General features: G+C 43.9%; 1 protein-coding gene across 1 annotated transcript in view; it reads right to left on the bottom strand.

The window, feature by feature from the left end:
* The window catches only part of stx1b (syntaxin 1B), a 93,396-nt gene extending 74,691 nt beyond the window's left edge, over positions 1-18,705 (bottom strand). Inside the window, exon 1 of the mRNA XM_042003884.1 lies at positions 18,172-18,705. Coding sequence (XP_041859818.1) covers positions 18,172-18,201 — 30 coding nt within the window. The 5' untranslated portion in view covers positions 18,202-18,705. The remainder of the gene's footprint in view (positions 1-18,171) is intronic.
* Between the last annotated feature and the right edge of the window lie 8,640 nt (positions 18,706-27,345).

Here is a 27,345-nt window from a genome sequence, read left to right as displayed (position 1 = left end):
CATTTATCTTGTCTGGGTCATGGCTGATGTTTCCGTCTTGATCTTTAACAGAGGAGATTGTTGTTTTCTCCTTGTTTGTTTTTAGTTGATTTGCTAAAAACTTTCCAGATTTGTTACTATGTTCAAAGTTCTCCAAGCGAAGTCTTTGCACTAAAAACTGTGTTTTTTTATCTATAATTTCTTTAAGCTGCAATTTAGTTTTCCTTATATTATTCATTGTGTGCTCTTCGGGGGAAATGCGGTAAGCCTCCTCCAATGATTTAATCCTGAGTTCTAATTCTAAAACTCTTGCTGTTTCCTTCTTCTTCTTATGTGAGGAGAAGGAAATTATTTTCCCTCGCATTACTGCTTTTCCTGCTTCCCAAAGGAGACACGCTGAAGTTTCAGGCATGTCATTTTTTTCTATGTAAATTGACCATTCTTTTTTAAAATAATCAATAAACTCAGGATCTTTCAATAAAGAGGTGTTAAATCTCCAGCTTTTACCAATCGGTTTATTATTTTTGTTTCTCAGAGTGAATGAAACTGGTGCGTGATCGCTGATGCTGATTGGATGTATCTGAGTCTCTGAAATGTCGCCCATTAGTGAGTTACTATTTAAAATATAATCTATTCTAGAGAAGGAGTGGTGAACTGAAGAGAAGAAGGTGTATTCTCTTAGTTTAGGATGGTGAGAGCGCCAAGCATCGCAAAGACCAAAATCCTTCATGTACTGTTTGATAGTTTCTGACGACTGCCAGACTCGATGACTAGCTGATGTGCTGCAGCGATCTTGTTCAGTCAAGACTACATTAAAATCACCAGCTAGCACTATTCTGTTATCTGAATAATTCTGGAGTGTAGCAAACAGGGAGTGGAAAAAGGAGGGATCATCTGCATTGGGGCCGTACACATTGGTAATACATAATTTGATATTACAAATAGATAATAAAGTTATCAGAAATCTGCCTTCCGGATCCACTACTGTGCTATCTATGTCAAAATTTAGTCTCTTATTAATAAGAGTAGCTACTCCTCTCTGCCTAGAATTATAACAGGCTGAGTAAACATGAGGAAACTGAGCTGTTTGAAGAAGATCTATGGTTGAGTTTGTTAAATGAGTCTCTTGTAGTAAGACAATGTCAGCCTGCAGCTCCTGTAATTTATTAAAGATCTTCAACCTCTTCTCCCTGGAACCGGCTCCATGTACATTCCAACAGACGATTTTTAACATGGTTATTGTGAACGGCTTAATGCTTCATGCGTGTTACTGACGCGTGTGTCTTTGTGCGCCCCTCTTGCGTGTTCGCGCGTGTTTGCATGCAGCCTGATTGCGCGCGTTTGTCCGTATGTTAAATGTCCGTATATGTAGTCTACCTTAATGCGTGTTCTCTCATACATAAAACGCGAGTGTTTATATGTATCATGTATGGTGCGGCTGTGCGTCCTGACGGTGTTCGACCGGCTGCGTGCGCTGCTGATATTACGAGCTGGATTACAATTAACAGTGAAGACGTGAAATAGAAAGATAGTGAAAAGTGAGAAGAGTGGTGAAACAGAAAAAAAATACATCGATCTAGGTGTAGAGGCTGTGGTGAGACGAGCAGTGTGTTCTACTGTCAGTGATCTATAATGGCGAGTTAAGAGTGATCATTTGGAGAGATTGACTTACAGCACCTGGGATCAGAAGAGCCACGGAGTGATGTCCGGGTCGCGGTACAGTTGTCCATTAATAAACAGTTTATCCACCGCGATGACAGCGCGAGCGCCATTGGCGATCGATTTCTTCCTGATGGGAAACAGGATTCTCCGTCGGTCCAGAATCTCTCTCGGATATTGGTCGTTTACTCCGAAGTTGGTCCCCTTCAGTTCGCGGCCCTGGTTCTTCACCTGCTCCTTCTGTTTGAAGCTGACGAACTTCGCTACTATGGGTCTTGGTCTGCTGGACCCGGGTTTCCTCCCGCCGAGCCGATGGACTCTGTGAAAGGAGATGTTTTTCACCGTTTCCTCCGGGAGCTTCAGGTGGGTTTTGATGAAGTTTTTCACCGTGGTCTCGGGGTCCTCCTCCGTCTGCTCTGGAATCCCTGCAAATACCAGGTTCTCTCTCATGCTCCGCGCCTGCAGATCGATCACCGTTTCCTTAATCTTCTTATTTTCATCTGAGAGACGGGTCAAGCCCTCGGTGAGGGATTTTACCGTCTCTCTGAGACCGGCATTTTCTGCAGCCAGACTTTCCACCTGCTTCTGGCTGAATTCTAATGATTCACGTAGCGCCTGGAACTCCTTGTGGAGAATTTCTACCAGACTCAAACGCGCATCAAAACTACTGAGTTTCTTATCTATAGAGATCAGAACATCTGTTGAGTCGTTCCCCGTTGGTGAAATAGCTCCAGGTGAATCCTCATTTCGCTGTCTCTTGGACTTGGATGAGGTGGAGGGGGTGGAGGTGTTGTTTGGTTTCCCCATGACGATTCTGTCGTAACAACGATCTATAAAATCTGTCAGGCTGGCCAAATCCTCCCCGCTGTGCTCCAGAGTGTACCTTTTAAAGACACTATAGTCCTACTTTAAAGAATATTTTGATTAAGTTGGCACAAAATACAATAGAATGAAAGTAGAAATGTTTGGGCGCGCCTAGTTTGAATCTGCCGTCTCCCCCGGAACTACGTCACCTACAGCATTAGCGTCACTTACCTGCCACCAGCGACTGGGTTGGGGTTTTATGCTAACTGGTCCTCAGAGGTCTGAAATCAACAAATATTCCTCGCACAAGGTTGCAAATTAACTGCTGCACAGAGAGGTTGTTTTATGAGTCTCATAATCACTAAAAACTCAAATAATGATGTCTTTATGTTGTGAAAAAGTAAAAAGTACAAAATGTTCTGGTTGAGCTGTCAGACTCAGAGAGCAGGACGTCTGCAGCGTTAGCATCGATTATAACTCTTCACTCTATCTGTGTCACCTCCTTCATCTCTGATGAGGGTTAAAAACCACGTGGAGCGGATATTTGAAAGAGGAGTTTGTTCTGAAATCTTCCTGTTGGAGGAAGATCTGCATTACTTAAACAGGAAGTGTTCATTAGAAGGTCCAGCTGCTACCATCAAGTTGCCCTTACATAAGCCACAACTGCCAGTGTGTGTGTGTGTGTGTGTGTGTGTGTGTGTGTGTGTGTGTGTGTGTTTTCTGTGTAAATAAAGTCAAACAAACATAGCCCCACCCACGTGGTGTTGCCAGGAGGGCAAAACAAACCACACAGTCTGCTTAACACACATCCTTGTTTTCTTGCCTTTGTGGGGACGTCCACCACTGATGTAATGACACACTCCTGCTGTAAATGCCGTTCACTGTTAACCAAGTCATCTTTTTGTAACATAACTACTTAAATGTGCAGCTTTTCCGGCATTTGCTGACAGCAGAATAAAATAACCTGAGAGTAAATGTGTTTGTGAACCACACGTTATGGAGACATTAGGTTACTGTAACATTATGAGGACATTCTGCCTTATGAGGACATTTTACTGCAGATAAAAGGTTAGTTCAAGTCAGTAGGAATTTAATTGTAATAGAAACATGATGGAGATTTACATCCCTGGAGAGACACCCACCTGCCTCTCTCTTCCCGTTATAATCAGTGAGACTGAACCTGGATATCCACACACACAAACTGTATCTTGCTGCATTTGCACAAAATAAGAATCCAGCACTTGAAGAGAAATGTTGAGGTGTGGTGACACCATTACAAGCAGAGTCAGTGAAGGCACCGTTAACAAGAGCTTCAGCAGCTTCCTACTACTAATATTTGATTTAACCAACAATCTGGGGAGATTCTGCTCTATGAAAGCAGAAGTATTTTTATCTAAATAAAATAATTTAACGTTAAGTGTCAGACAATCCGACGTTTAGTGAGGAGCTGCAAAGTCTCCAAACATCATGAAAACCGGAGCTGCACTGATATGAAGCTGCTGCAGAGTGAAGCTGTCCAACATGATGCAGCACTTTTTAGTCTTTAGCGCCTCTACTTGTTTTCTCTGTAACTTTATATCTTAATATTTTATCTTTATATGCTAATCTATATACAACATGTTTAGTTTTTTGCACTTATTTCGGTTTAGTGTAGATTATGTTTTGTTTTTGGTCCATTTCTGCTGCTATAATGATAATTTTCTCATTAAAGGACAAAATGAAGAATGATTCTGATAAGTTTTTAACGGCTGTATTTTTGAGTTTTATCTACCAAAGTTGAAGGCCTGAAAAAAATGTAATTTTGAAACCAGATGCGTTTTTTTTTTTTAAAAATCTATTAAATGAGTGCAGTCAAACAATTTTATGTTTCATATTTTTATTGATAGCTCAGTTCCTCTCTTTCATTATATTTTAATTTAGGAAATTTCAAGGAGCTCTCCCTCTCAAACCCTCCAGAATGAATCAGAACAGGCTTTCCAAGAGATGGACGAACCGAAACAGTCCAAAAATTAGGTACAAGGAACGAAAATTATCAAAAGGCACAAAAACAGACTCCAAGTTGTGGCGTTAATCATCATTTCTCCATTTGAATAACAAAATCAGTCTCGCAGCTTTTTCTGAAAACATAAAGGTGTTCTGGTCCAGGTAGCAGGGATGTCAAAGGTGAGGCCGGTGGGCCTAAACCGGTCCTCCAGAGAGTCCAGGCTGGTCTGTAGGATGAACATGATGAATATGAACATAGAATAAATTACCTGTAAAATTTTAAAGAAAGTAACTAATATTTAAATAACAGTAACTGTAATATTGTAATAAAAGTAACTAATATTGTAATAAAAGTAACTGTAATACTTTAATAAAAGTAACTGTAATACTGTAATAAAAGTAACTGTAATATTGTAATAAAAGTAACTGTAATACTGTAATAAAAGTAACTGTAATATTGTAATAAAAGTAGCTGTAATATTGTAATAAAAGTAACTGTAATATTGTAGTAAAAGTAACTAATACTGTAATAAAAGTAACTGTAATATTGTAATAAAAGTAACTAATATTGTAATAAAAGTAACTGTAATACTGTAATAAAAGTAACTGTAATACTTTAATAAAAGTAACTGTAATACTGTAATCAAAGTAACTGTAATATTGTAATAAAAGTAGCTGTAATATTGTAATAAAAGTAACTGTAATATTGTAGTAAAAGTAACTGTAATACTGTAATAAAAGTAACTGTAATATTGTAATAAAAGTAACTGTAATATTGAAGTAAAAGTAACTGTAATACTGTAATAAAAGTAACTGTAATATTGTAATAAAAGTAACTGTAATATTGTAATAAAAGTAACTGTAATAGCCCTTAAATTGACTTTTTAATATATATTAATTTTCTTTTATTGTTCTTATTACGTTGATTTATTTATGCTCTTTTATGTATCTTATACTGTGTTTTATTTTCAGCTTTTATCTTTTTTTTTTTTTTTTTATCTTTTATCCTCTAGCTCCGGTGTTCCCTCATGGGGATCCTCCACATCGTGGGCTGTCTCTCCGGCCTGCAGGGTTGTCGCTGCGGGGGTCGACCTGGACGGGATGGCTGACGGGCCCTGCATTGCAGTCCTGTGGCTGTGGTGGGGGCCCTCGCCTGACCCGATCTTGGCGGCTCCTGTGGCGATGGCCTCCGTGGTTGCTGGTGGGGCGCTCATGGTGTGGATGGGTCCCCAAGGTACTGCTTCCTCACAGTGGTGTCAAGCCAATCGTCTTTTATCTTGTCTTTTAGATCTCTCTCTCAAACTTTGTTCTTAAACCGTTTCAGTTAAAGAGACAGGAACTAGAAGGAATAGTTTTAATTCTATGAAAAGAAGAGTGGCATCATCTGTTTGTGTTGTGTGATGCGCGCTTGGGTGTGTGTGTGTGTGTGTGTGTGAATGTATGTGATTTCAAATGTAAAGTAGATAGCATTTGCATTATTCTACTCTTAGATTTTTAATATATGTTTTTACACTGTAAAGCACTTTGTATTGCATGACAATGTATGAAAAGGGCTATACAAATAAAGTTTGAATTGAATTGAATTAAAAGTAACTGTAATCTTTAATGTTTCCAGATGAGTTTTTGTGTTTTCTGTTTAAATGTAAAACATTTCCAGGGTGGGAGAAGAACTTGTTCCATCTTTCTGAATCAATAGATAGACTATAGACTTGAGGTGAGTCAGGATTACTACACACATGTGGAAACGTATTTACATTTAAAATAACTTCTTGCCAGCTGTGGGAATCTTTAGGCTCACCATGATTTGAGTGTATTACGACTCTGACCACGAGACATTTCTCCCTCTTATCATTCTACATGTGTTTTAGTTATGTTTACCCACAATGCCCTGCGTTCTAGTCTAGGGCAGTGCTTGCCGACCTATTTTCCTTTCCAAACACTGAAAAGCCATGGACCCCCTGCCCCACCCTGTTCTGAAACCATGCTTAGTTTCAGAAGTGAGATTCTCACCATTAATACTGTATTCTGGCTGAGTCCAAAGCCAAAGTTACATTAACAACATACAGCCTTACTTTTTACTTTTTATCTTAAAGTAGGGACAATCACAATGGCTCTTAATGTTCAAAGCCTCTGGGATCCCCTGTGCTCCTTGGGGGTCCCGGACCCCAGGTTGGGAACTACTGGTTTAAACCATAGACATATAAGAGTAGACTGCATTGGCTATTGGAGCACGAGAAACGTTGCTGCCATCTTGGACCGGCCACAACCCAACCAACCTACACAGCAGCAGCTACAGTTGAGGCCAGAGCTTTGTGCAGCGTTTTCCTGTTGTCATCGTTGGACCATCGAAAGCAGGAAAAGGGGAATTACTTTTCACCAGTAAGACTGAATATCAATATTAGCTGTATTTAGTCACTACAGTAGTTCGTGTCCTGTAATGATCTGTCCACCAGCAACATCATGCTGGTCAGGCTCATGTTCAGAGCTGCTATCAAAGTTATGTCATGAAAGTAAATCTATAAAACTTTATAAAACATAAAACACATATAAAACACTCACTCTATGACACAGATGTAGATTCCAGCTGATAATGTGAATGCTGTTGTAAAAAATAAGCCCAGTGTGACCAGTATAACATGTTGGACCAGAGTATTTTACACAGACATGACGACTGTACCAATCTCCAACTAAAGCAGGATATTTTCCTGTTTCTCACCATCTCCTTCTACTTTCATACAATAACTATGTGTTTCTGTTGGTTCAGAAAAAATATGCTTCTACTGGGATGAATATGCTTCTACTGTAATACATATTATTGTACTGGGATAAATATGCGTCTACTGGGATACATATTCTTCTACTGTAATACATATTATTCTACTGGGATAAATATTCTTCTACTGGGATAAATATACATCTACTGAGATGAATATGCTTCTACTAGGATAAATATGCTTCTACTGGGATAAATATTCCTCTACTGGGATAAATATTCTTCTACTGGGATAAATATACGTCTACTGGGATGAATATGCTTCTACTGGGATAAATATTCCTCTACTGGGATAAATATTCTTCTACTGGGATAAATATGCTTCTACTGTAATACATATTATTCTACTGGGATAAATATTCTTCTACTGGGATAAATATGCTTCTACTGTAATACATATTATTGTACTGGGATAAATATTCTTCTACTGGGATAAATATGCTTCTACTGTAATACATATTATTCTACTGGGATAAATATTCTTCTACTGGGATAAATATGCTTCTACTGTAATACATATTATTGTACTGGGATAAATATTCTTCTACTGGGATAAATATTCTTCTACTGGGATGAATATGCTTCTACTTGAATAAATATGCTTCTACTGGAATAAATATGCATCTACTGGGATAGATATGCTTCTACTAGGATAAATATGCTTCTACTGGAATAATTATCCTTCTACTGGAATAAATATACTTCTACTGGAAACAATATGCGTCTACAGGGATGAATATGCTTCTACTGGAATAAATATGCATCTACTGGGATAGATATGCTTCTACTAGGATAAATATGCTTCTACTGGAATAAATATCCTTCTACTGGAATAAATATACTTCTACTGGAAACAATATGCGTCTACAGGGATGAATATGCTTCTACTGGAATAAATATACTTCTACTGGAATAAATATGCATCTACAGGGATGAATATGCTTCTACTGGAATAAATATGTGTCTACTGGGATAAATATGCTTCTACAGGGATGAATATGCTTCTGCTGGAATAAATATGCTTCTACAAGAATTAATATGCTTCTACTGGAATAAGTATGTGTCTACAGGGATGAATGTGCTTCTACTAGGATGAATATGCTTCTACTGGAATAAATATGCATCTACAGGCATGAATATGCTTCTACTGGGATGAATATACTTTTACTGGAATAAATATTATTCTACTGGGATAAATATGCTTATACAGGGGTACATATGCATCTACAGGGATGAATATGCTTCTTCTGGGATAAATACGCTTCTACTGGAATAAATATGCGTCTACAGGGATTAATATGCTTCTACTGGAATAAATATACGTCTACAGGGATGAATATGCTTTTACTGGAATAAATATGGTTCCACTGGGATAATGGCCCAATGACCTTCAAATTAAGGTTTTAAGAAATTTAATGGTGATGTTTGCTGCAGGAATGATCTCCGCAATCTTCCCCTTGTTTCTTCACTGTGTTGTGTAGAGGCTGTGAAGAGTCAGCACCAAACCAGAGCCAGAGTTATCCCCAGTACAGAACCAGAATTATCCCCAGCACAGAGCCACAGTTATCCCCAGTACAGAACCAGAATTATCCCCAGCACAGAACCACAGTTATCCCCAGTACAGAACCAGAATTATCCCCAGCACAGAACCAGAACCAGAGTTATCCACTGTACAGATCCAGAATTATCCCCAGCTCAGAACCAGAGTTATCCCCAGTACAGATCCAGAATTATCCCCAGCACAGAACCAAAACCAGAGTTATGCCCACTACAGATCCAGAACCAGAATTATCCCCAGCACAGAACCAGAACCAGAGTTATCCCCAGTACAGATCCAGAATTATCCCCAGTACAGAACCAGAACCAGAGTTATCCCCAGTACAGAACCAGAATTATCCTCAGCACAGAACCAGAACTAGTTATCCCCAGTACAGAACCAAAACCAGAATTATCCCCAGCACAGTCTTCTGGACCAGGTTGTCCAGTCTCTGGTTCTGTTTATATTATTATATAATATATAATACTATAATATAATATTATATAATGTTTTATAAGATAGATTAGATGGATTAGGTAAGATAAAATAAAAGGTGTAGATAGAATACATGTATAATTGTTATTACAGTCTTACAATTTACTATGTATGTTACTGTACTATGTATACTGATATTTTAGTGTAAATAAATGTGTTTTTATTGTACATATGTGTGAATATATTGTTATTTAAATATTTCAAATATCTTTGTATATATGTCTAATATTGATTATGTTTATAGAATCAGTTATTTACTTTTTAATTAAGTAAAACTAAATTTTACTGTCTGTGTGTGTGTGTGTGTGTGGTGTGTGTTTCATGATACACTGAATACTTCATGTATCTGGACACAGACACTTTTCATTACTGTTAAGCTACTATCTGTCTGCAGACTATGAAAAGAAGTGTTTTCTCTGTAACACAGCGTCCCGTATCAGAGGAACATGACTTCTAAGGCTGCAACGACTAGTTGACGTAGTCGACAATAAATTTAGCCGTCAACTATTGTCGGCAAAAAAACAAAACAAACAAAAAAAAAAAAACTACAGAGTGAGACATCGTCATCATTTTTTTTTTTTTTCTGCTGAGAGCTGCACATGCGCCATAAAGTCCGCCAGGGGAAAAATATGGTGGCGGACTAGGGAGGAAAATGGCAGTGGAGAACGGTAAAAGTCTGGGATAACTTCATGTTAAACTTACAAAATAAATTAAATACATGTGAGATTTGTAAAGCGGACCTTGTGTACCACGGAAGTATGTCTGCAATGTTCGAACATTTAAAGAGGAGGCACGTCGGACTTACATAACAACCTCATGCAAGATTTCAAAGCTGAAAGTGAAATAAGATCCATTTATAATAATCATGAGATACATAATCTGATTGGTTGACTAGTCGTTTTAATAGTCGGTGACTAATCGACCATCAGAATAGTCATTAGTTGCAGCCCTACTGACTTCTGCAACAAAGAAAACCCGAACCCGATGAGTTCTGGTCATTTTTATTCCTTTTAAACAGGTGAGCTAATGACTGGTCCAAGGTGGCGACCATGTGACTCGTCAGCTCCTACAGGCGGCTGCAGTCAATGCGGCGTCTATTCTTTATATGTCTACGGTTTAAACCTACAGATTCAGAACAGAACGGGAGTGAAACTGCTTTTCAGTACAGACCAGTCTGAACTCCATCCCAGCTGAGGTCATCCCCAACAAAACGGAGGCGTTAACCCCTTAAATCTGACCCTGTCGTTGGTGACAGACCCTGCTGTTCCTCATTTATGCTACCGATGGTATTCCATCTGATTCCTTCAGCATCTTGGGGATAACTTTGAGCTAAAAAGCCGAAATTTCTGACGTTCAAAGGCTTTAATGGGTTGAAAAATTCATATATTTTAGATTTTTATCAGAAAAAGCTTGATAATGAAAGTAAAAGAATAAAAAACTAAAACTTCTAAAAAAATAACAGAACAATAGCAATGCTGGTTGATTTTAAACAGAATCAGAAGCAAAATTCTCCATTTTCTCAAACACAAAAGTTAGTGCTCATTCTCCGGCTCTTTAAACGACACGTCATCTGCTATGAAATAAAACCCGAAGCTTCACTTCACAACAGATTAAAAGTGTGGATTTTTTTTACCAAAATTCCCTCGTTAAATGTTCGACTTGGTTCTCTGACTTCACTGATGCTGCGTTCATTCAGCAACAGGCTGCTGCTTCCGGAGGACAGGACCAGCAGACGGAGGACGTCCTCCATGCCGTCAGCTGTCCAGCTCCTCAGCCGGGAGAAGGACGACCAGAACGGAGGCAGAGGGGAGGGTCTGCCGGACCCTGATAACACAGCGACCACCGCCACACAAACACCATCTGCAACATACACACACACACACACACACACACACACAACACACACATATGTGTGTGTTATATGTGTGTGTATATGTATGTATGTACATGTAAATATTTATGTTTAAATGCTTGTTTTATTGCTCCTGTAGTTGAATTTTGTTTTTATTTATACTTGTTTGTATATATACTTGTTTTACATATTTTTTTATACTTTCGCGTTATTCTACTTTTTTACGTTTTCCTGAGAGGATAACAGTGCAGGCTGTCATGAACGTCCTCCCTGAGGGATTAATCAAGCTGTCTGAAGTCTGTCTGACGACTGGAACGAGGAATTCCAGCATTCAGTAAAGTTAAACTTTACTGTTTATTTATTTATTTGTTTGTTTATTTATTTATTTATTTATTGTAGTGCGTCAACATGAAATCTGGTCTTTTTTTCTGTTCCTGGAGAAAATTATTTAAAAACTGACGATTTGTTGTTAATAAAAATGAAATAAAGGATTTCAGACGTTTTTCCCGTAAAACATTTCTTGTGTTTCTGCTCTGAACGTTACAAAGAACCTCAAGCTGCAGAATAAGACGTAAGACTGCTTGTCAGCTTTCTACACACTGTCAGCAGCTGAGGGGGAGGAGGAGGAGGAGGATGAAGAGGAGGAGTGCAGGCAGCGTCATCGGGATGTGGACGATTACATAAAAATATAATTATTACTACAGACTGGCGGCGCGATGCGGCGGCATCTGTTACCGGCTGGAATTCAGTCCACTGACAGGAAGAAAGGATCAGTAAATGAAGAAAAGAAGGAATGGAGACATCATTCCCTCAGATGGATGAGACGGAGGAAAGGAAGAGAGAGGAGGAATAGCAGGAAAACAGGAAGAGAGGGAAGGATGTAGAGAAGAAGGCGGCTGAAACGAAGGAAAGAAACAGTGGTGGACGGAGTGATGGAAGGTGGAGGGAGGAGGAGGTGAATGAGGATGGATGAGCAGAAGGATGAGAGGAATGAAATGATGACATGAAGATGGAGAATCAAAGGATGAGAAATGGAAGGATGGACAGATGAGGGGGAATGAAGGAAAGAGGACAGAAGTAAAAAGATGGAGGAGGAAGGCAAAAAGAAAGAATGGGAGGAAAATGAAGGGAATGAAAGATGGAAGCAGAAATAAGGAAAGTTTGACGTTAGGCGTTGGACGGCGGTTTATCTGTTACAGGATTTTATCAGGCCTGGGCACGTCGATGAGTTATGATCGAGCTGTTAACGCCTTACTAATGACTTACTAACAAGTTCAGGTCACATTAATTAACAGCAACAACCATTTTATTACATGTTAATTCAGCTTTTCTGAAGTCTGATGTTCTGGTTTTGAACCCACAACCGGACTAACCAGGAGTCCCTGGAGCGGGACAGAAGAGGACTGGGACGCCGCCATCACCCGTCTCAGCCATTAGGGTCATCCTGGAGGGCGTACTGCGATCACATGACCTGCTTATGTGCCAAGCTTTGTTCATCCCAGAATCGCTGCGTCCCGACGTACGGCGCTAGTCACGATTTACTACAGGAAGTAGCATTTTTTATTCCGTGGTGTTAAGTTTTAAAAAATAGATTTTCCCTCCAAGTCTAGAAGATCTGAGATCCTAATCCTGGTTTTGGTCTGTGCGAGTCTGAAAGGTGCAGGTTCACTTTTCTAAACTTTTCTACCTTCTTTGTCATATATTTATAATTTTATCACATTAATATTTCAGTTGAAGTTCACCGGAAATATTTTACCTGCTGCTGCGTGAGCAGAAAACTGATGTTTAAAAGCAGATTTTTCTTTTAAGGGTTTGAAAACACTTGTAAATTCATTTTAAATTAACACCCCGGCACACACACGCAGACACACATATTAGTTGCATACAGGTACGTCTCCACGTCACCCTGCATCGGTCATGTTGGGACACCCTCACCGGTTGGTCACCCCGGGTTCATGTGTTAGGAGACCTCGGATGAGTCGTGTATTTCATTCTAAGTTTTCCGTGCGGGTGAGAGGGAAACCTTTACACCAACAAAGACCCTGATGGTTGTTTGTGGCTGTCAACATGTTTGACGTCCCAGTTGTTTTACTAAGTGTTTACGCCCATGATGACAAATTCATGTTCTCCTCCCTTCCTGACATAGACAGTCATTACCTGATTAGAATAACCTTGTTCAGCACCCTGTTCTCCCACATCCATCACACATACTCAAGAATCCACTTTCTCCTCGTTGATAATCGGCTGTTACTGGATCAGCTCTAGCGAGTATCAGCATAGGGATCTCAGATCACGCTCCTACAGCAGTTGTCATACATACTGAACAATCCGCGTTTTAAACAGCTCTTCCAGGAGAAAATGGCCAACTTCTTCCAGACAAACGACAACCCAGATAGTTCGAGGCACTCTATGGGAAGCGTGTGAAGCATGAGGACAGCCTATCTCATTGGCGTCTCGGCAGAATGAAATTGATATGGAAAGGTTGGTCTGGCTGTCAGGTCAGCTAGTGAAAATTGATGCAGAATATGGGCGTGCTGATATCAGTGACAGAGGATCAGGAGGTGATTGGACAGTCCCCTGACCCAGACGGGTTCGTAGTAGAGCTCTACAAAGCACATTCAAACCTAATAGCCTCACATTTGGTTAATGTCTACAACGAATCCTTTATCAATGGTATGTTGCCCCCAACCATGTCTGAAGCTAATATTTCTTTATTATTGGAAAAAGACAAGGACCCTCTTGAATGTAACAGCTATAGGCCCATTCCCCTTTTAAACATTGACCAAAGGTCCTAGCCAAGGCCCTCAGTGTGCCCCGCCTGCCCTGATCTCCTTGGTCCAGATTGGGTTCAAGGCTGGAAGGAACTTGTCATTTAACACCAGACACCTTTTCAACATTATTGGCTCCCCCAATCCTGTCATACCTGACCTGGCAATCTCCTTAGATGCTGAAAAAGCATTAGACAGGGTTGAATGGGAGTATCTGTCAAAATTTGGTTTCAGTTCCACCTTTGTTCTATGGATTAGACTGCTTTATCACACCCCAAATCCCAATTACAAATGGTGTGAGGTCGCCTTCTTTTGCCCTTCGCCAGGGCGCTAGACAGGGATGCCCCCTCTATCCCCTCCTATTTGCCCTAGCTTTGGCTATCTGTCTTCATGGGGAGGGATGGGTTTGGGGCATTACAAGGAATGGTTTCATGCACAAACTGTCTCTATATGCGGATGACCGGCTAATATACGTGTCAAGCCTGGTCTCATCCATCCCTGTTATTGAAGACATTCTAACCCAGTTTGGCAGCCATTCTGGTTATAAACTAAATTTCGGTAAAAGCAAGCTCCTCCCCATCAACTGCCTGGCTAGGAAAATTCCACTCTTTCCGTTTTACAAATGTCTCAGAGGTGTTTTGTCCCCGCTTCCTTCAGGGACATTTTCAGCAGAGATTTTAACCTGGTGAAGATGGTGATTCTCCCAACAAAGGAAACCCTGTTGTTACCAACTCCTTGAAGATCTGGATGCAGATCTGTAAACATTACGGCTTGAATGAATCATCAACTTTAGCCCGATTGTTAAAAACCATCTATTTGCACCCTCCTTGTCAGACCCTACCTTTAATCTCTGGAGAAACAAAGGCCTGATCTCTATCGGGGACCTGTACAAAGACATTTTTGCTGTTTTCAGAGGTTGCAGTCAGATTTGAAGTGCCCCACTCTCACTTTTTTCATTTTCTCCAACCAGGCACCTACCCTCACTTCCTCAACCACCCACCTGGGTCCATGATGGATTCTTTTCTCACCCTCGACCCTGCCAAAAGACACTGATCTACAACTCCACTGACTCCCTTAACCCTGACCATCTGACTCGCCTGAGGCCAATCTGGGAGGAGGAGATGGGAGAACCAACACCAGACGACCAGTGGGACCAAACTAACGCTAGTTCACTCGTCCTCCATCGTGCCAGACACGGCTAGTTCTAATGTAAGGTTCTTTTCAGGATGTGTTACACAAACGCCCGGCTGGCAAGGATCTACCCGGCACTAGTGGCAGCTGTAATAGATGTCAGCACTCACCTGCTAATCACACACATGATCTGGTCCTGTCCCAGCCTTACAGATTTATGACACCACATTTTAATGCACTTGCAATAGTGCAGATCTTAGTCCTGCACCTTGTGTAGTCCTGTTTGGTTCCCCCCCACCTACAACATCTAATCTCCCTGTGACAAAGCGCTGGGTTTCGGCCTCTGCAGCTCTACTGGCCAGACGTCATATTTTGTTTAAGTGGAAACATGATGTACCCTCTTCACACAACAGCTGGCTTAGCGAGGTCCTAACGCATGCTAAGCTTGCGAAGGTCAAGTTCTCACTTGCAGGCTCAGGTGATGTTTTCAAGAAAACCTGGCAGCCCTTCATAGATTATCTAGACAGAACAATTATTTATTCAGAAATTGCCCCAACATCCCTCCACGCGTCCCCGTCCCCATATTGATTCTAATTATTGGTTTGAGTTTCCTTTCAGACTTTTCAGATTTAGGGTGCGTTTTTTGTTTTGTGTTCCTTTTTCTTTTCTTTCGACAGTGGGTGGGAAGGGATAACGGGTGAATGTTAGCTGATATGGTTAGTTTTTGTTTCCAACACGTAAGACAAACCTCAAACTGTCTCTCAACTAGTTTGACTAGATATTCTGTACACGCCACGCCTTGGTTGTATGAAAACCAAATCCCAATAAAAAGATTTATACATAAAAAGGAAATATCTGACAATTTCATTTATTTGTGTTTCTCTTCTTTCTCAGCAGGAATCCCTGGATCAGAGTTCTGCTGCTGGTTCACCCTCTTTCCTGTCCTCTACACCCCCAACTGGAAGATGGACATCCTTCCTGGTCCTGACGGAGGTTTTCCTTCCTAGTCCTGATGGAGGTTTTCCTTCCTGGTTCTGGTCCTGATGGAGGTTTTCCTCTCCTCCTGGAGCTCAGGATGGAGGATCAGATTTGATCCAGTCCCTAGCTAGGTGGTTTATAAGAACAGAGTTATTATAAAATGGACTAATGTGGATCTTATGATGAATTTGTTTAACTGAATTATAACTCTGCTGTCTTCAGATAACTCTCATTAATTATTGTTGTACAAATTAAGCTTCACAGAACTGACCAATAAGAACTGAGCCTTTGGGCTTTGGATCTTCAGGGCTACCGGGGCTGGAGGAGTTCGGGTGTTACATCAAAGACCAACAGACGCAGCAGGGAAACAAATATGGAGGATTTTTGTGATTTAAACCCACAAAGTTTAGATGGTTGTCAGTTAATGTAGAGACTGAAAACTGAGACGTTTCCAGCTTGAATCCTTTAAAACCTTCCTGCAGCTCGGCTGTCGGATGTTTTCACTTTCTGTTTCACATTTAAAACAGAAGCTGGCTCACATGACCATTAATCAGCAGGAACGCTAGATCTGTTCAAGTTTTCATTCAGGAGGCTGCAGACTGGTGGAAGGGTGGATGGATGGCAGCAGCAAAAAGAAGGGAAAGATGGAGAAATGGAGGAGCTGACAACATGAACAAAGGGGTCAACGGGAAGTAAGGAAGGATGAAATTAAGACACTCAAATGATGATGGGAAGATGAAGAAAAGCAAAAACGAGGAAAGACAGAAGGAGGAGTGGAAAGGGGAGGATTATACCAGGGTTTATACAGAAAGAGGAGAAGAAGAAGGGAGTGAAGGACTGAGGGATGGATGGGCAGTGCGGTAAACTCCAGCGCTGCTGAGGCTCTCACTTTTTCAATGCAAATTAGCCCCACAGACGCGCGCGCACCATTCAGCTGCTGATTTACTGATCACATACTATTGATTACCGCCCCCACCCCGCCCCACCCCTCACACAACACAGAGACGGAGAATAAGAAAGAGGAAGAAGAGTTTCAGCCATACAAAGCTGAATTCCTGAAATTCGCGTTTTGTCGTGTTCGGTTCGTCCGACGCGAACCCGGCTGAACCCGGTGGTGGCACAGGCTGGAGGCGCGTGGAGCTGCCGCAGAGCTTGACCAGCTGATGTGACCCCCCATCTCCCCGTCCCCCACGCGCGCGCGCAAATAAACAGAAAAAAATCCTCCCAAACCGGGAGCGACAGCTGTTCGGTGGAGGCACCCCAGGAACGCCGCATCGCTACGCATACCGCACACGCGTCAAAGCCTCCGGTCTCACCCGGTGCGGAGCCACACGGTCATAAAATGGGTGAGGCCTCCCCCGCCTCCCCCTGCCACTATCACAGGAGGAGGAGCGGCTGGCAGCACGCGGAGAGGCGGCAGATAAAGCCGCATCGCGCCGCGCCGCGCCGCTCCGCTCCACCTGCATCCTGATTTATCCATCCAGCCGCATATTGATTCTCTCTGGTTCTGATCGGGACTGATCAGGTGGGGAGGTGGCGTGCGCGGGCTGCGGGATGCGGCCTCCAAAGAAATAAATAAATAAAAGAAAAAAACCAACTGCATTTTGGTCCCATTTCAGTCAGTTTCCCTCCTCCTCCACCACCCTCCTCTCCATCACATCATCCAGGCACGCATGCATGGACATGCACGGCCCGAATTAGAATTAGCATGGATGGGTGCGTTTGAAGCCGTTTTCCCGTCATGCATGCAGCGTTGCTTGCGCAGGGCCTCTGCGTCTCAAGCCGCTGACACGCGCTCAAACATGCCGTTAGAGCAGAAAATGCCGATAATAAACGGTCCAGGCGGCAGCCGTGACCTCCAGCCGCGGCTGCGACCAAACACCCGCTCTCACTGACAGAAAATCCACCAATTTCGGGCTTCATCATCACACAAGTCCGCAGCTACTTTCACACACTCTGTATTCACAGCATGAAGCGCTCCGGCCCGCAAACACACACCACAAAGCACCACAAAACCGCAAAATGACCGCGCTTTAAGCGGCTTTTTCCTCTCATTTCCGCTCCTCTTGCGCGTCGCTCCTCCGAATGCGGAGAAACGGCGCGAGGCCGCGAAGCTCCAGCGGCCCAGGAGGAGGAAGAGCGGCAGAGGAGGGGGATGTGTGGAAACATAGAGGCCGTGAGGGATGGATGGAAAGATGAAAAGCGGACTTACGCTTCGCAGTTCCGCCGTACGGTCCTTCATGGTGTCGCGCGCCGAGCTGGCTGCTAGAAAACGGAGAATCGGCCCTGGTCCGGGAAGGGAGGGGGGGAGGTTTCCAACACCGCGTCCTTCGTCCTTTTGCGCCCAGGAAATCCACCGGTTTTCTTTTTTTTCCTTTCTTTTTTCCCTTCAGCGTTTCCTCCTTCTTGGTTTTCACCTCTTCTTCGGTTCCGTTGGAAGCGGAGCGGAGAGATGGAGGGAGGAAGAGCGCGGTGTGACGCGTCTCCGCCTTCTGCTGCTGCTTCTTTTTTTTTTTTTTTTTTTTTTATCCGTGCGGTGTAGGCGCGTGCACACCCTCCACCTCTCTCTCCTCTTTTATTCTATTATCTTTTTATGTAGTGTAATCGGTACCTCTCCGCCGCTCTGGCTCAGGCTGCCCCCCCTTTCGGTTCGCGGCTTTCTCCTCTTCCTCCTCGGTGCGGTCGCAGTGTGGCCCCGCAGCGCGCAAAGCAGCAGCAGCCCGGCAGGAAAACCAAGCGGAGAGGGAGGGGGTAGTGGATGGGGGGTGGGGGGGTGGTACTGATGCTGCAGAAAAGGAGAGAGGAGGGAGGGGGGAGCGGATGGGGGGACGATGCGGAGGGGATGGACATAAATGCGCAGGCGCCCTCTCTATATCCTCCATCTTTACCTCCCCCCCCCCCTCTCTCTCTCTCTATCTGATGTCGCGGAGTGTCTCTCGCCCCCTCCCTCTCCGCAGCAGCAGGGAGGTGTGTTTGCTTACAGGTGAATGAGGAGGAGGAGGAGGAGGACAATCTGTTCATTCTCCTTTATGTAGTCAGTGGTGATGGGGGGGGTACTGTAATATGTAAATATCATGTTCACAGTCTCCGAGCCAACATGTTAAATAATAATTAATTTACAATAAAATGATTTTTAATTGAAAATTAAACTTTAAATGATTTTGGTTTAATTAATAATCTGAAATAAGTCAGATGCAGGCTGGAGAATTAGGTGTGTGTGTGTTGGGGGTGTGTGTGTGTGTGTGTGTGTGTGTGCGGTGGTGGAGGGGGGACAGTGGTCTTATGGTTAGACCACTGGTTCCCAACTGATTTTTCCTGATTCCAACTTCCCTACCAGTGAGCTGTAATCAGATTTATTAGTCCTCATATCGGTAAGACAAGTTTATTTGTACGTCACATTTCATGTAGAAGACAAGTCAAAGTGCTTTACATGAGTCATTAAAAGCATCACAGCGGCTGTAGGAAGCAATAACACTTGTATTTAAAAAACTTAAAAATAAATTAAAACAGAAAGAAAAAAAGCTCAAATAAACCAGATAAAACAGAAATAAAGGTCCAGTGTGGGGAATTAACAGCTGTTCTGATAAAAGGCAGCAAATAGAAAAGTTTTAACTCTGATGTAAAACTGCTGAGTCAGCAGACCTGCAGGTTTCTGGGAGTTTGCTCCACATGTGAGGAGCATAAAAGCTGAATGCTGTCTCTCCACGTTTAGTTCTGACTCTGGGAACAGAAAGTAGACCTGACCCTGATGACCCGAGGGATCTGGTTGCTTCATAACCAACCAGAAGATCCTAAATGAATTCTGGTCCTAAACCATTCAGGTCTTTGTAAACTTCCTGGTCTTAGTGAGGACTGGAGTTCTAGGATCTACTTTCCTGGTCTTAGTGAGGACTGGAGTTCTATGATCTACTTTACTGGTCTTAGTGAGGACTGGAGTTCTAGGATCTACTTTACTGGTCTTAGTGAGGACTGGTGTTCTATGATCTACTTTCAAGGATTCAAGGATTCAAGGAACTTTATTGTCATACCAGCTCACATTTACATGTTTATGGTACGAAATTAGAACTGAGGTCCCGGTTTGAGCCATAAGAAGGAGGGCAATAAGTGAAATAAAATAAGACATGAAAAAAAATAGAAATATAGGCTAAATATAAATAGAATATAAGCTAAATACAATAGAATATAAACAGCAAAATTTTAAATAAAAATAACAGTAAACACTAAAGAGCCCAGTTTGCATGTGCAGCCTAGATAAATATGTGCAAGTATGTATGTGCATGAGGTAGTGGTAGTCCAAAGTATAACATTTCTGATATTAATATTAGTGATATTGCACTTGTATGGACAGCAGGTAAACATGTAAACATGTGGACAGGAACTCCCCTGGGGGGGGTAAAGTGTTTGCAGTGCAGGTCTGTTTGTCGGAGTGGGGGGGTGGATTCAGTTGGGGTGGGGATGGGGGGGGGTGGGGGCAGGGCAGCAGGGTTTGGGCTGATGTTCAGAGGTGGGGAAGTAGGGTGGGGAAGGGTGGGGTAGGGTGGGGGGGGAGTCTACAAGGCATGGCAGGAGTTCAGCAGTCTGACAGCTTCGGGGAAGAAGCTGTTCCTGAACCTGGTGGTCTTGCTCCTTATGCATCTCAGCCGCCTGCCTGAGGGGAGGGGTTGGAAAAGTCCATGTGCTGGATGGGTGGAGTCCTTCATGATGCGGAGGGCCCTCCCCCTGCATCGTGCTGTGTAGAGGTCTGAGGTGGTGGGAAGGCTGCTCCCCATAGTCCTCTGTGCAGCCTTTACCACCCTTGCAGAGCCTTCCTCTCAGCAGCGGTGCAGTTGCCGTGCCACACAGTGATGCAGGTGCAGAGGACGCTCTCCACCGCGCAGTGGTAGAAGCTCCTCAGGACAGCGCTCCCTAGTCCGGCTCGCCGCAGCTTCCTAAGGAAGTAGAGGAGCTGGTGTGCTTTCCTGACCAGCTGGGAAGTGTTGGTGTTCCAGGTGAGGTCCTCGGTTATGTGCACACCCAGGTACCTGTAGCTGGAGACCACCTCCACAGCTACTCCGCCGATGTGCAGGGGAGGAGTAGGGCGCTTATCCTTCCTGAAGTCCACCACCATCTCCTTGGTCTTCTTCACATTGATGCAGAGGTTGTTTTCTCTGCACCACTGCACCAGGTGTTCCACCTCCTCTCTGTATTCCGACTCATCGTTGTTGTTGATGCATCCCACAACCACTGTATCATCTGCAAACTTCACTATATGACAGCTGGGATGTCTCGCCGAGCAGTCATATGTCAGCAGAGTGAACAGGAGGGGGCTCAGCACACAGCCCTGAGGAGAGCCGGTGCTGAGGGTGATGGAGGAGGAGGTGGAGTTATGGATCCTGACAGTCTGAGGTCTGTTGGTCAGAAAGTCCAGGACCCAGTTCCCCAGTGTGTTACTCAGACCAAGGGTGGAGAGCTTCTGCACCAGTGTCTGTGGGATGATGGTAAATGGTAAATGGTAAATGGTCTGTACTTATATAGCGCTTTTATCCAAAGCTCTTTACATATACGTCACATTCACCCATTCACACACACATTCACACACTGATGGCGGAAGCTGCCATGCAGGGCACCGTGCAGGGCGCTAACCACGACCCATCAGGAGCAAGTAGGGGTTCGGTGTCTTGCTCAGGGACACCTCGGGATGAGCTCTCCGGGCCGGGATTGAACCGGCAACCCTTAGGTTACAGGACGACCACTCTACCCATTGAGCCATGCCGCCCCGATGGTGTTGAAGGCAGATGATGGTGTTGAAGGCAGAGGAGAAGTCCAGGAAGAGCAGGCGGGCGTATGAGTTTCTGCTCTCCAGGTGGGTGAGGGTTGTGTGGACCACTGATGAGATGGCGTCATCAGTGGAGCGGTTCTTTCTGTATGCATACTGATGTGGGTCCACGGTGACGTTGATGGAGTCTTTGATGTGGGCCATAACCAGCCTCTCGAAGCACTTCATGACTACCGGGGTCAGGGCTATGGGTCGGTAGTCATTCAGGCCTGTAACTGTGGGACACTTTGGGACGGGAACAATGGTTGCAGTCTTTAGACAGGTGGGAACGGATGCCAGTGACAGTGAGGTGTTGAAGATGTCCGTCAGCACCTCAGCCAGTTGGTGTGCGCAGTCTTTCAGTACACGCCCTGGGATGTTGTCTGGGCCAGCAGCTTTGCGGGGGTTAATTCCTCTAAGGGTCTTCCTCACACCAGCAGTGGACACACAGAGGGGCGTGTCACCAGGTGGTGGTGTTAGTCTATTGCAGGGAGGGGGGGAGTCAGGGTCCTCAAAGCGAGCGTAAAACCTGTTTAGTTCGTCTGGCAGGGAGGGGTCCTTTGGACATTGTGCATCCTTGGTGTTGTAGTCTGTGATGCACTTTATGCCCATCCACATGCTCCGGGGGTCATTGGAGGTGAGGTGACCCTGGATCTTCTGAGCGTATGTGGCTTTGGCCCTCTTGACACCCACCGTCAGATCTTTTCTCGCCGTTCTTAGTGCTGATGCCTCACCTGCCCTGAACGCAGCATCCCTGGTTTTCAGCAGATCTCTCACCTCAGCATTCAACCAGGGTTTCTGGTTTGGATAGCAGGTAACTGTCCTGGTGGTGATGACATCATCAGCACACTTGGAGATGAAGCCGAGGACGGAGGAGGTGTAGTCCTCCAGGTCCACCTCTCCCTCACACATAGCTGCCTCTCTGAAGACCTGCCAGTCTGTGCACTGGAAGCAGTCCTGGAGCACAGAGGCTGCATCACTGGGCCACACAGTGACAGTCTTCTTTGTTGGCCTGATCCGTCTCAGCAGGGGGCGGTAAGCTGGCGCCAGCAGGATGGAGATGTGGTCAGAGAGGCCAAGATGGGGCCGAGGAAGAGCTCTGTATGCACCACGTATGTTTGTGTACACACAGTCCAGAGTGTTGTCCCCTCGTGTGGGAATGGTGACGTGCTGGTAAAACCTGGGCAGAGTGTCCGTCAGTTTCACGTGGTTGAAGTCTCCCGCAACCACGTAAAGTGCCTCTGGGTGCGTAGTCTGCAGCGAGCTGATGGTGTCATGTAGCTCCTGTAGCGCTTCGTTAGCATTAGCACCCGGTGAGATGTAAACAATGGTGACGAACACCGCGGTGAACTCTCGAGGCAGATAGTGCGGCCGACATTTCAGCGTCATAAGTACTATCGCCTCAGAGCAGTGGCTTTTTACCAGTCCACAGTTTGTACACCAACCTTCGTTTATGTACATACATAGTCATCCTCCTCTCGACTTCCCCGACCGGTGGTCGGGGTCCGCACGGAACAGCTGCAGGCCGTCGATCTGGAAGGCTGAGTCCAGCATGTTGTGGTTCAGCCAAGTTTCCGTGAGACAGAAAACCGCACAGTTCCTCATCTCTGTGTAAACACTCAGCCTCAGACGCAACAGGTCCACTTTGTTGTCCAGGGAGCGGAAGTTGGCCAGGAAGAGAGTTGGAATTGGAGGCCTCCTCGCCTTCAGCTGGGCAAGCACACCCCGTTCCTCTCTTTTGTCTCCGGGCACAACGCTTCCTTTTGCCAGCAGCGCCCCGTACTCTGCTGCGCCACTTTGTTGTCCTCAGGAGCCCCTGTCTCCCAAGTGCGGATTTCAGCCCTGGAGTTACGGTCGTGGTAACCAAACTATCTCTGATGAGTGCGAGTTCGGTTGTGCTGTACTTCACACGCAGATTTTGCACAGAAGTAGTGCTAAAAGTGGTCTCTAAGTTGTGAAAAACAGCCTTAGTCCCGGGAGCTCGAGAAGCCGCTGCTCTACTGTGCGCCGCCATTATCATCATCTGTCTTACTGGTCTTAGTGAGGACTGGAGTTCTAGGATCTACTTTCCTGGTCTTAGTGAGGACAAGGATTCTAGGACCTACTTTCCTGGTCTTAGTGAGGACTGGAGTTCTATGATCTACTTTACTAGTCTTAGTGAGGACTGGAGTTCTAGGATCTACTTTCCTGGTCTTAGTGAGGACTGTGATTCTAGCGTCTACTTTCCTGGTCTTAGTGAGGACAAGGATTCTAGGACCTCCTTTCCTGGTCTTAGTGAGGACTGGAGTTCTAGGATCTACTTTCCTGGTCTTAGTGAGGACTGGGGTTCTAGGATCTACTTTCCTGGTCTTGGTGAGGACTGGAGTTCTACTATCTACTTTCCTGGTCTTGGTGAGGATTGGAGTTCTACTATCTACTTTCCTGGTCTTAGTAAGGACTGGAGTTCTAGGATCTACTTTCCTGGTCTTGGTGAGGACTGGAGTTCTAGGATCTCCTTTCCTGGTCTTAGTGAGGACTGGGATTCTAGGATCTATTTTCCTGGTCTTAGTGAGGACTGGAGCAGCAGCGTTCTGGACTAACTGCAGGTGTCTGATGGACCTTTTAGGGAGACCTTTGAGGATAGCGTGACAGTAGTCCAGTCTACTAAAGATAAATACATGGACCAGTTTTTCTAAATCCTGCTGAGTCATCAGTCCTTTAATCCTCCAGATGTTCTTTAAGTGATAACAGGCCGACTTCACAACTGTCTTAATATAACTGCTAAAATCCAGGTCTGAGTTCAGGACTACTCCCAGGTCTGAGTTCAGGACTTCTCCCAGGTCTGAATCCAGGGCTACTCCCAGGTCTGAGTCCAGGTCTGAGTCCAGGACTGCTCCTAGGTCTGAGTCCAGGACTACTCACAGGTCTGAGTCCAGGACTAATCCCAGGTTTCCTGGCTTGTTTGGTAGTTTTGAACTTTGCAGTTTGAAGCTGAGAACTGAGTTTTAATTTTTCTTCTTTGGCTCCAAAAACTATTTTTTTTGATGTAACTGAAGGAAGTTCTGGCCCATCCGATCTTTAATCTGATCCATGCAGGTAATCAGAGTCTGGATTGGACTGTAGTCTCCTGGTGAGATGGTTATGTAGATGTGTGTGTCATCAGCATAACTGGTAACATGTTTAGTTGTTTCCATAATGTGAGCGAGTGGCAGCATGTAGATGTTGAACAGCAGTGGCTCCAGGATGGAACCTTGGGGAACTCCACAGGTTATTTTGGTTCGCTCAGATTTAGGCTAAATCCCATTTCACCCTTTGGCCCTACCACTTAGCCCTACCCCTCTGTTTTGTGCGTTCACGTGTAGAGGTAGGCGTGTCCCAATTTCTTTTAGGACAGAGGGGTAGGGGTAAGGGGTAGGGCTACATACCCCTTCAAACAAAGATTTTTCAGAGGCACACTTCAAATGGAGGGGTATGAAAAATTACCAGTTCTATATGAGAAAGCAAGTGTTTCTACACACATCACGCTTTCTTGAGGTGCAGGGCAACACACACTCACACACACACACACACACACACACACACACACACACACACACACACACACACACACACACACACACACACACACACACAAAGTCACAAAGAAAAAGAGAGTATGTCCGCACACAATTAATTTTAATTGCACGCAAATTCTAAATTACGTCCTACATAGGCCTGTGGCGATAAGCAGTAAGTCAATTAATTGCACTGTAAGGAAAAAATTAACGTGACAAGTTTGTTGGCCGCGATAGTTTTCATTAGTTGTCCCGTTCTCACGTTAAACCTCCGATTTCTCAGGCTGAAATACACATCAAGAGCAATGCTGGCTCATGGAGAGGTTCGAGAGGATTCCCAGTGGGCTGCATTCCTTTTGGGCCGGCGTCTCTGCGTAGATGTCAAAAAGACGCAGCGTTGCGTCACAGCAGCGGTTCGTCACAGCAGCGGTTCGTCACAGCAGTGGTTCGTTCACTGCTCATAGATCAGTCCAACACGCAGCAATGAGGGAGATGTTTCAGCTTTACAAACAGAAACGATGCACAATATACTTTTTCCTAGTTTTTTAAATACAACTGGCAGTTTGCTGATTTTCCCTGTCAGATCTCAATGTTTAATATCTTTTTATATATTTATTGTTTTTATTTTATTAAAAATTTCTTCCAGCTCCAGTGTAAAATGTTCTTTAGTTACTACTGATGACAGCTTTACATCTTCTAGCTCCGTTTTTAAGGGGCAAGTGGCAAGGGGTAGGGGTAACAAAGAGAAATCGGATTGGGCCTTATAGTAACCTGTAGACACAAAGTAGTCCCTGTCTTTTAAATAGGACTCAAACCAATTAATTGCAGTGCATAACTGATACTCCGCCTTGAGGAGAAGGAAGGAGGAAGCATCAAGCAAAGATAACATGGAGTTTACTGTCCTTCTCTGGTCCTTCCAAACTCGCCTAGACTCCCACAGACGGACCATCATCTGTTCATGAACGTCCATGAATGTTAGATTCCAGCAAGGCAATTATTTGGTTATGTTAAGATGCTTTTAGCATTTAGCTACAACATTAGCCCAACATAGCACCGACTATACTTACATCGATTACATGGTATAAATGGAATGATTTATGTCCCTTTTGTAATTTCTCAATGGAATTAATGACGTATTTTTCAGTTATTACATGTTGTTGGGGTGGACTCTGATGTGGAGGCTGCCTGGTGTCCGGACACATCCGTGGTCTAGATTCCAGGAGATTCCATTTGTTCTGGATTTTACTGATGTGTATCCTGGTCCAGCATGGGCATCACTACAATCTGCATCCTGAGTCTGATTGTGAACCTGCAGCCCAATCCAGTCTCTGGGTCTAGTCCTGGGTTTGGAGGAAGCAGGTTTATTTCATCTAGCCGTTGGAGGAGACATTGGAGGTTCATTAAAAAATGGATTATAATAGCGGGGAGGAGCTCTGGAGGCTCTGGTTGGCTGGACGCCCGGAGGAAACTCCTGGAATCCCCCACATCCCTGATCCCGACCACACACTCCTGACATCATCCCACTGGTCTGCTCCAGCTTTTATAGTGAGACTGTGAGCAAGGAGGAGGAGGAGGATGTAATTGTCCTGGAGGTCTTTCAGTTGATCCTGAAGGAAATCAGAACTCTTGTTTCATTAATAATTCACCTGCTCGTCTCTGGTTGGGATAAATCAGAGGTCTGAGAAAAACGTCTCTCTTAACTTCAGTTTTTCTTCTTTTTATGAATAAATGTTATTGCTTCTCCAGTCTGGTGATATTTGCTGCATCTCTGAATTTAATCCACATCCAAAAAAATGTGGAACTAAACTTTGATGAATAAACTGAATGTGACAGTCTTTATACCTACACATATAGATAGATAGATAGATAGATAGATAGATAGATAGATAGATAGATAGATTGATAGATAGATAGATAGATAGATAGATAGATAGATAGATAGATAGATAGATAGATAGATAGATAGATAGATAGATAGTCTTCAGGTAGGACCTGTGATGTTGCTACCAAACCTCCTTCCGATGTAAGTCGCTTTGCAGAAAAGCTTCTGCTATGCGAC

This window comes from Melanotaenia boesemani, chromosome 2, assembly GCF_017639745.1.
Source record: "Melanotaenia boesemani isolate fMelBoe1 chromosome 2, fMelBoe1.pri, whole genome shotgun sequence".
Classification (NCBI taxonomy): domain Eukaryota; kingdom Metazoa; phylum Chordata; class Actinopteri; order Atheriniformes; family Melanotaeniidae; genus Melanotaenia; species Melanotaenia boesemani.
Note: the sequence above shows the minus strand (reverse complement) of the source record. Positions and strands in the feature narration are given on the sequence as shown.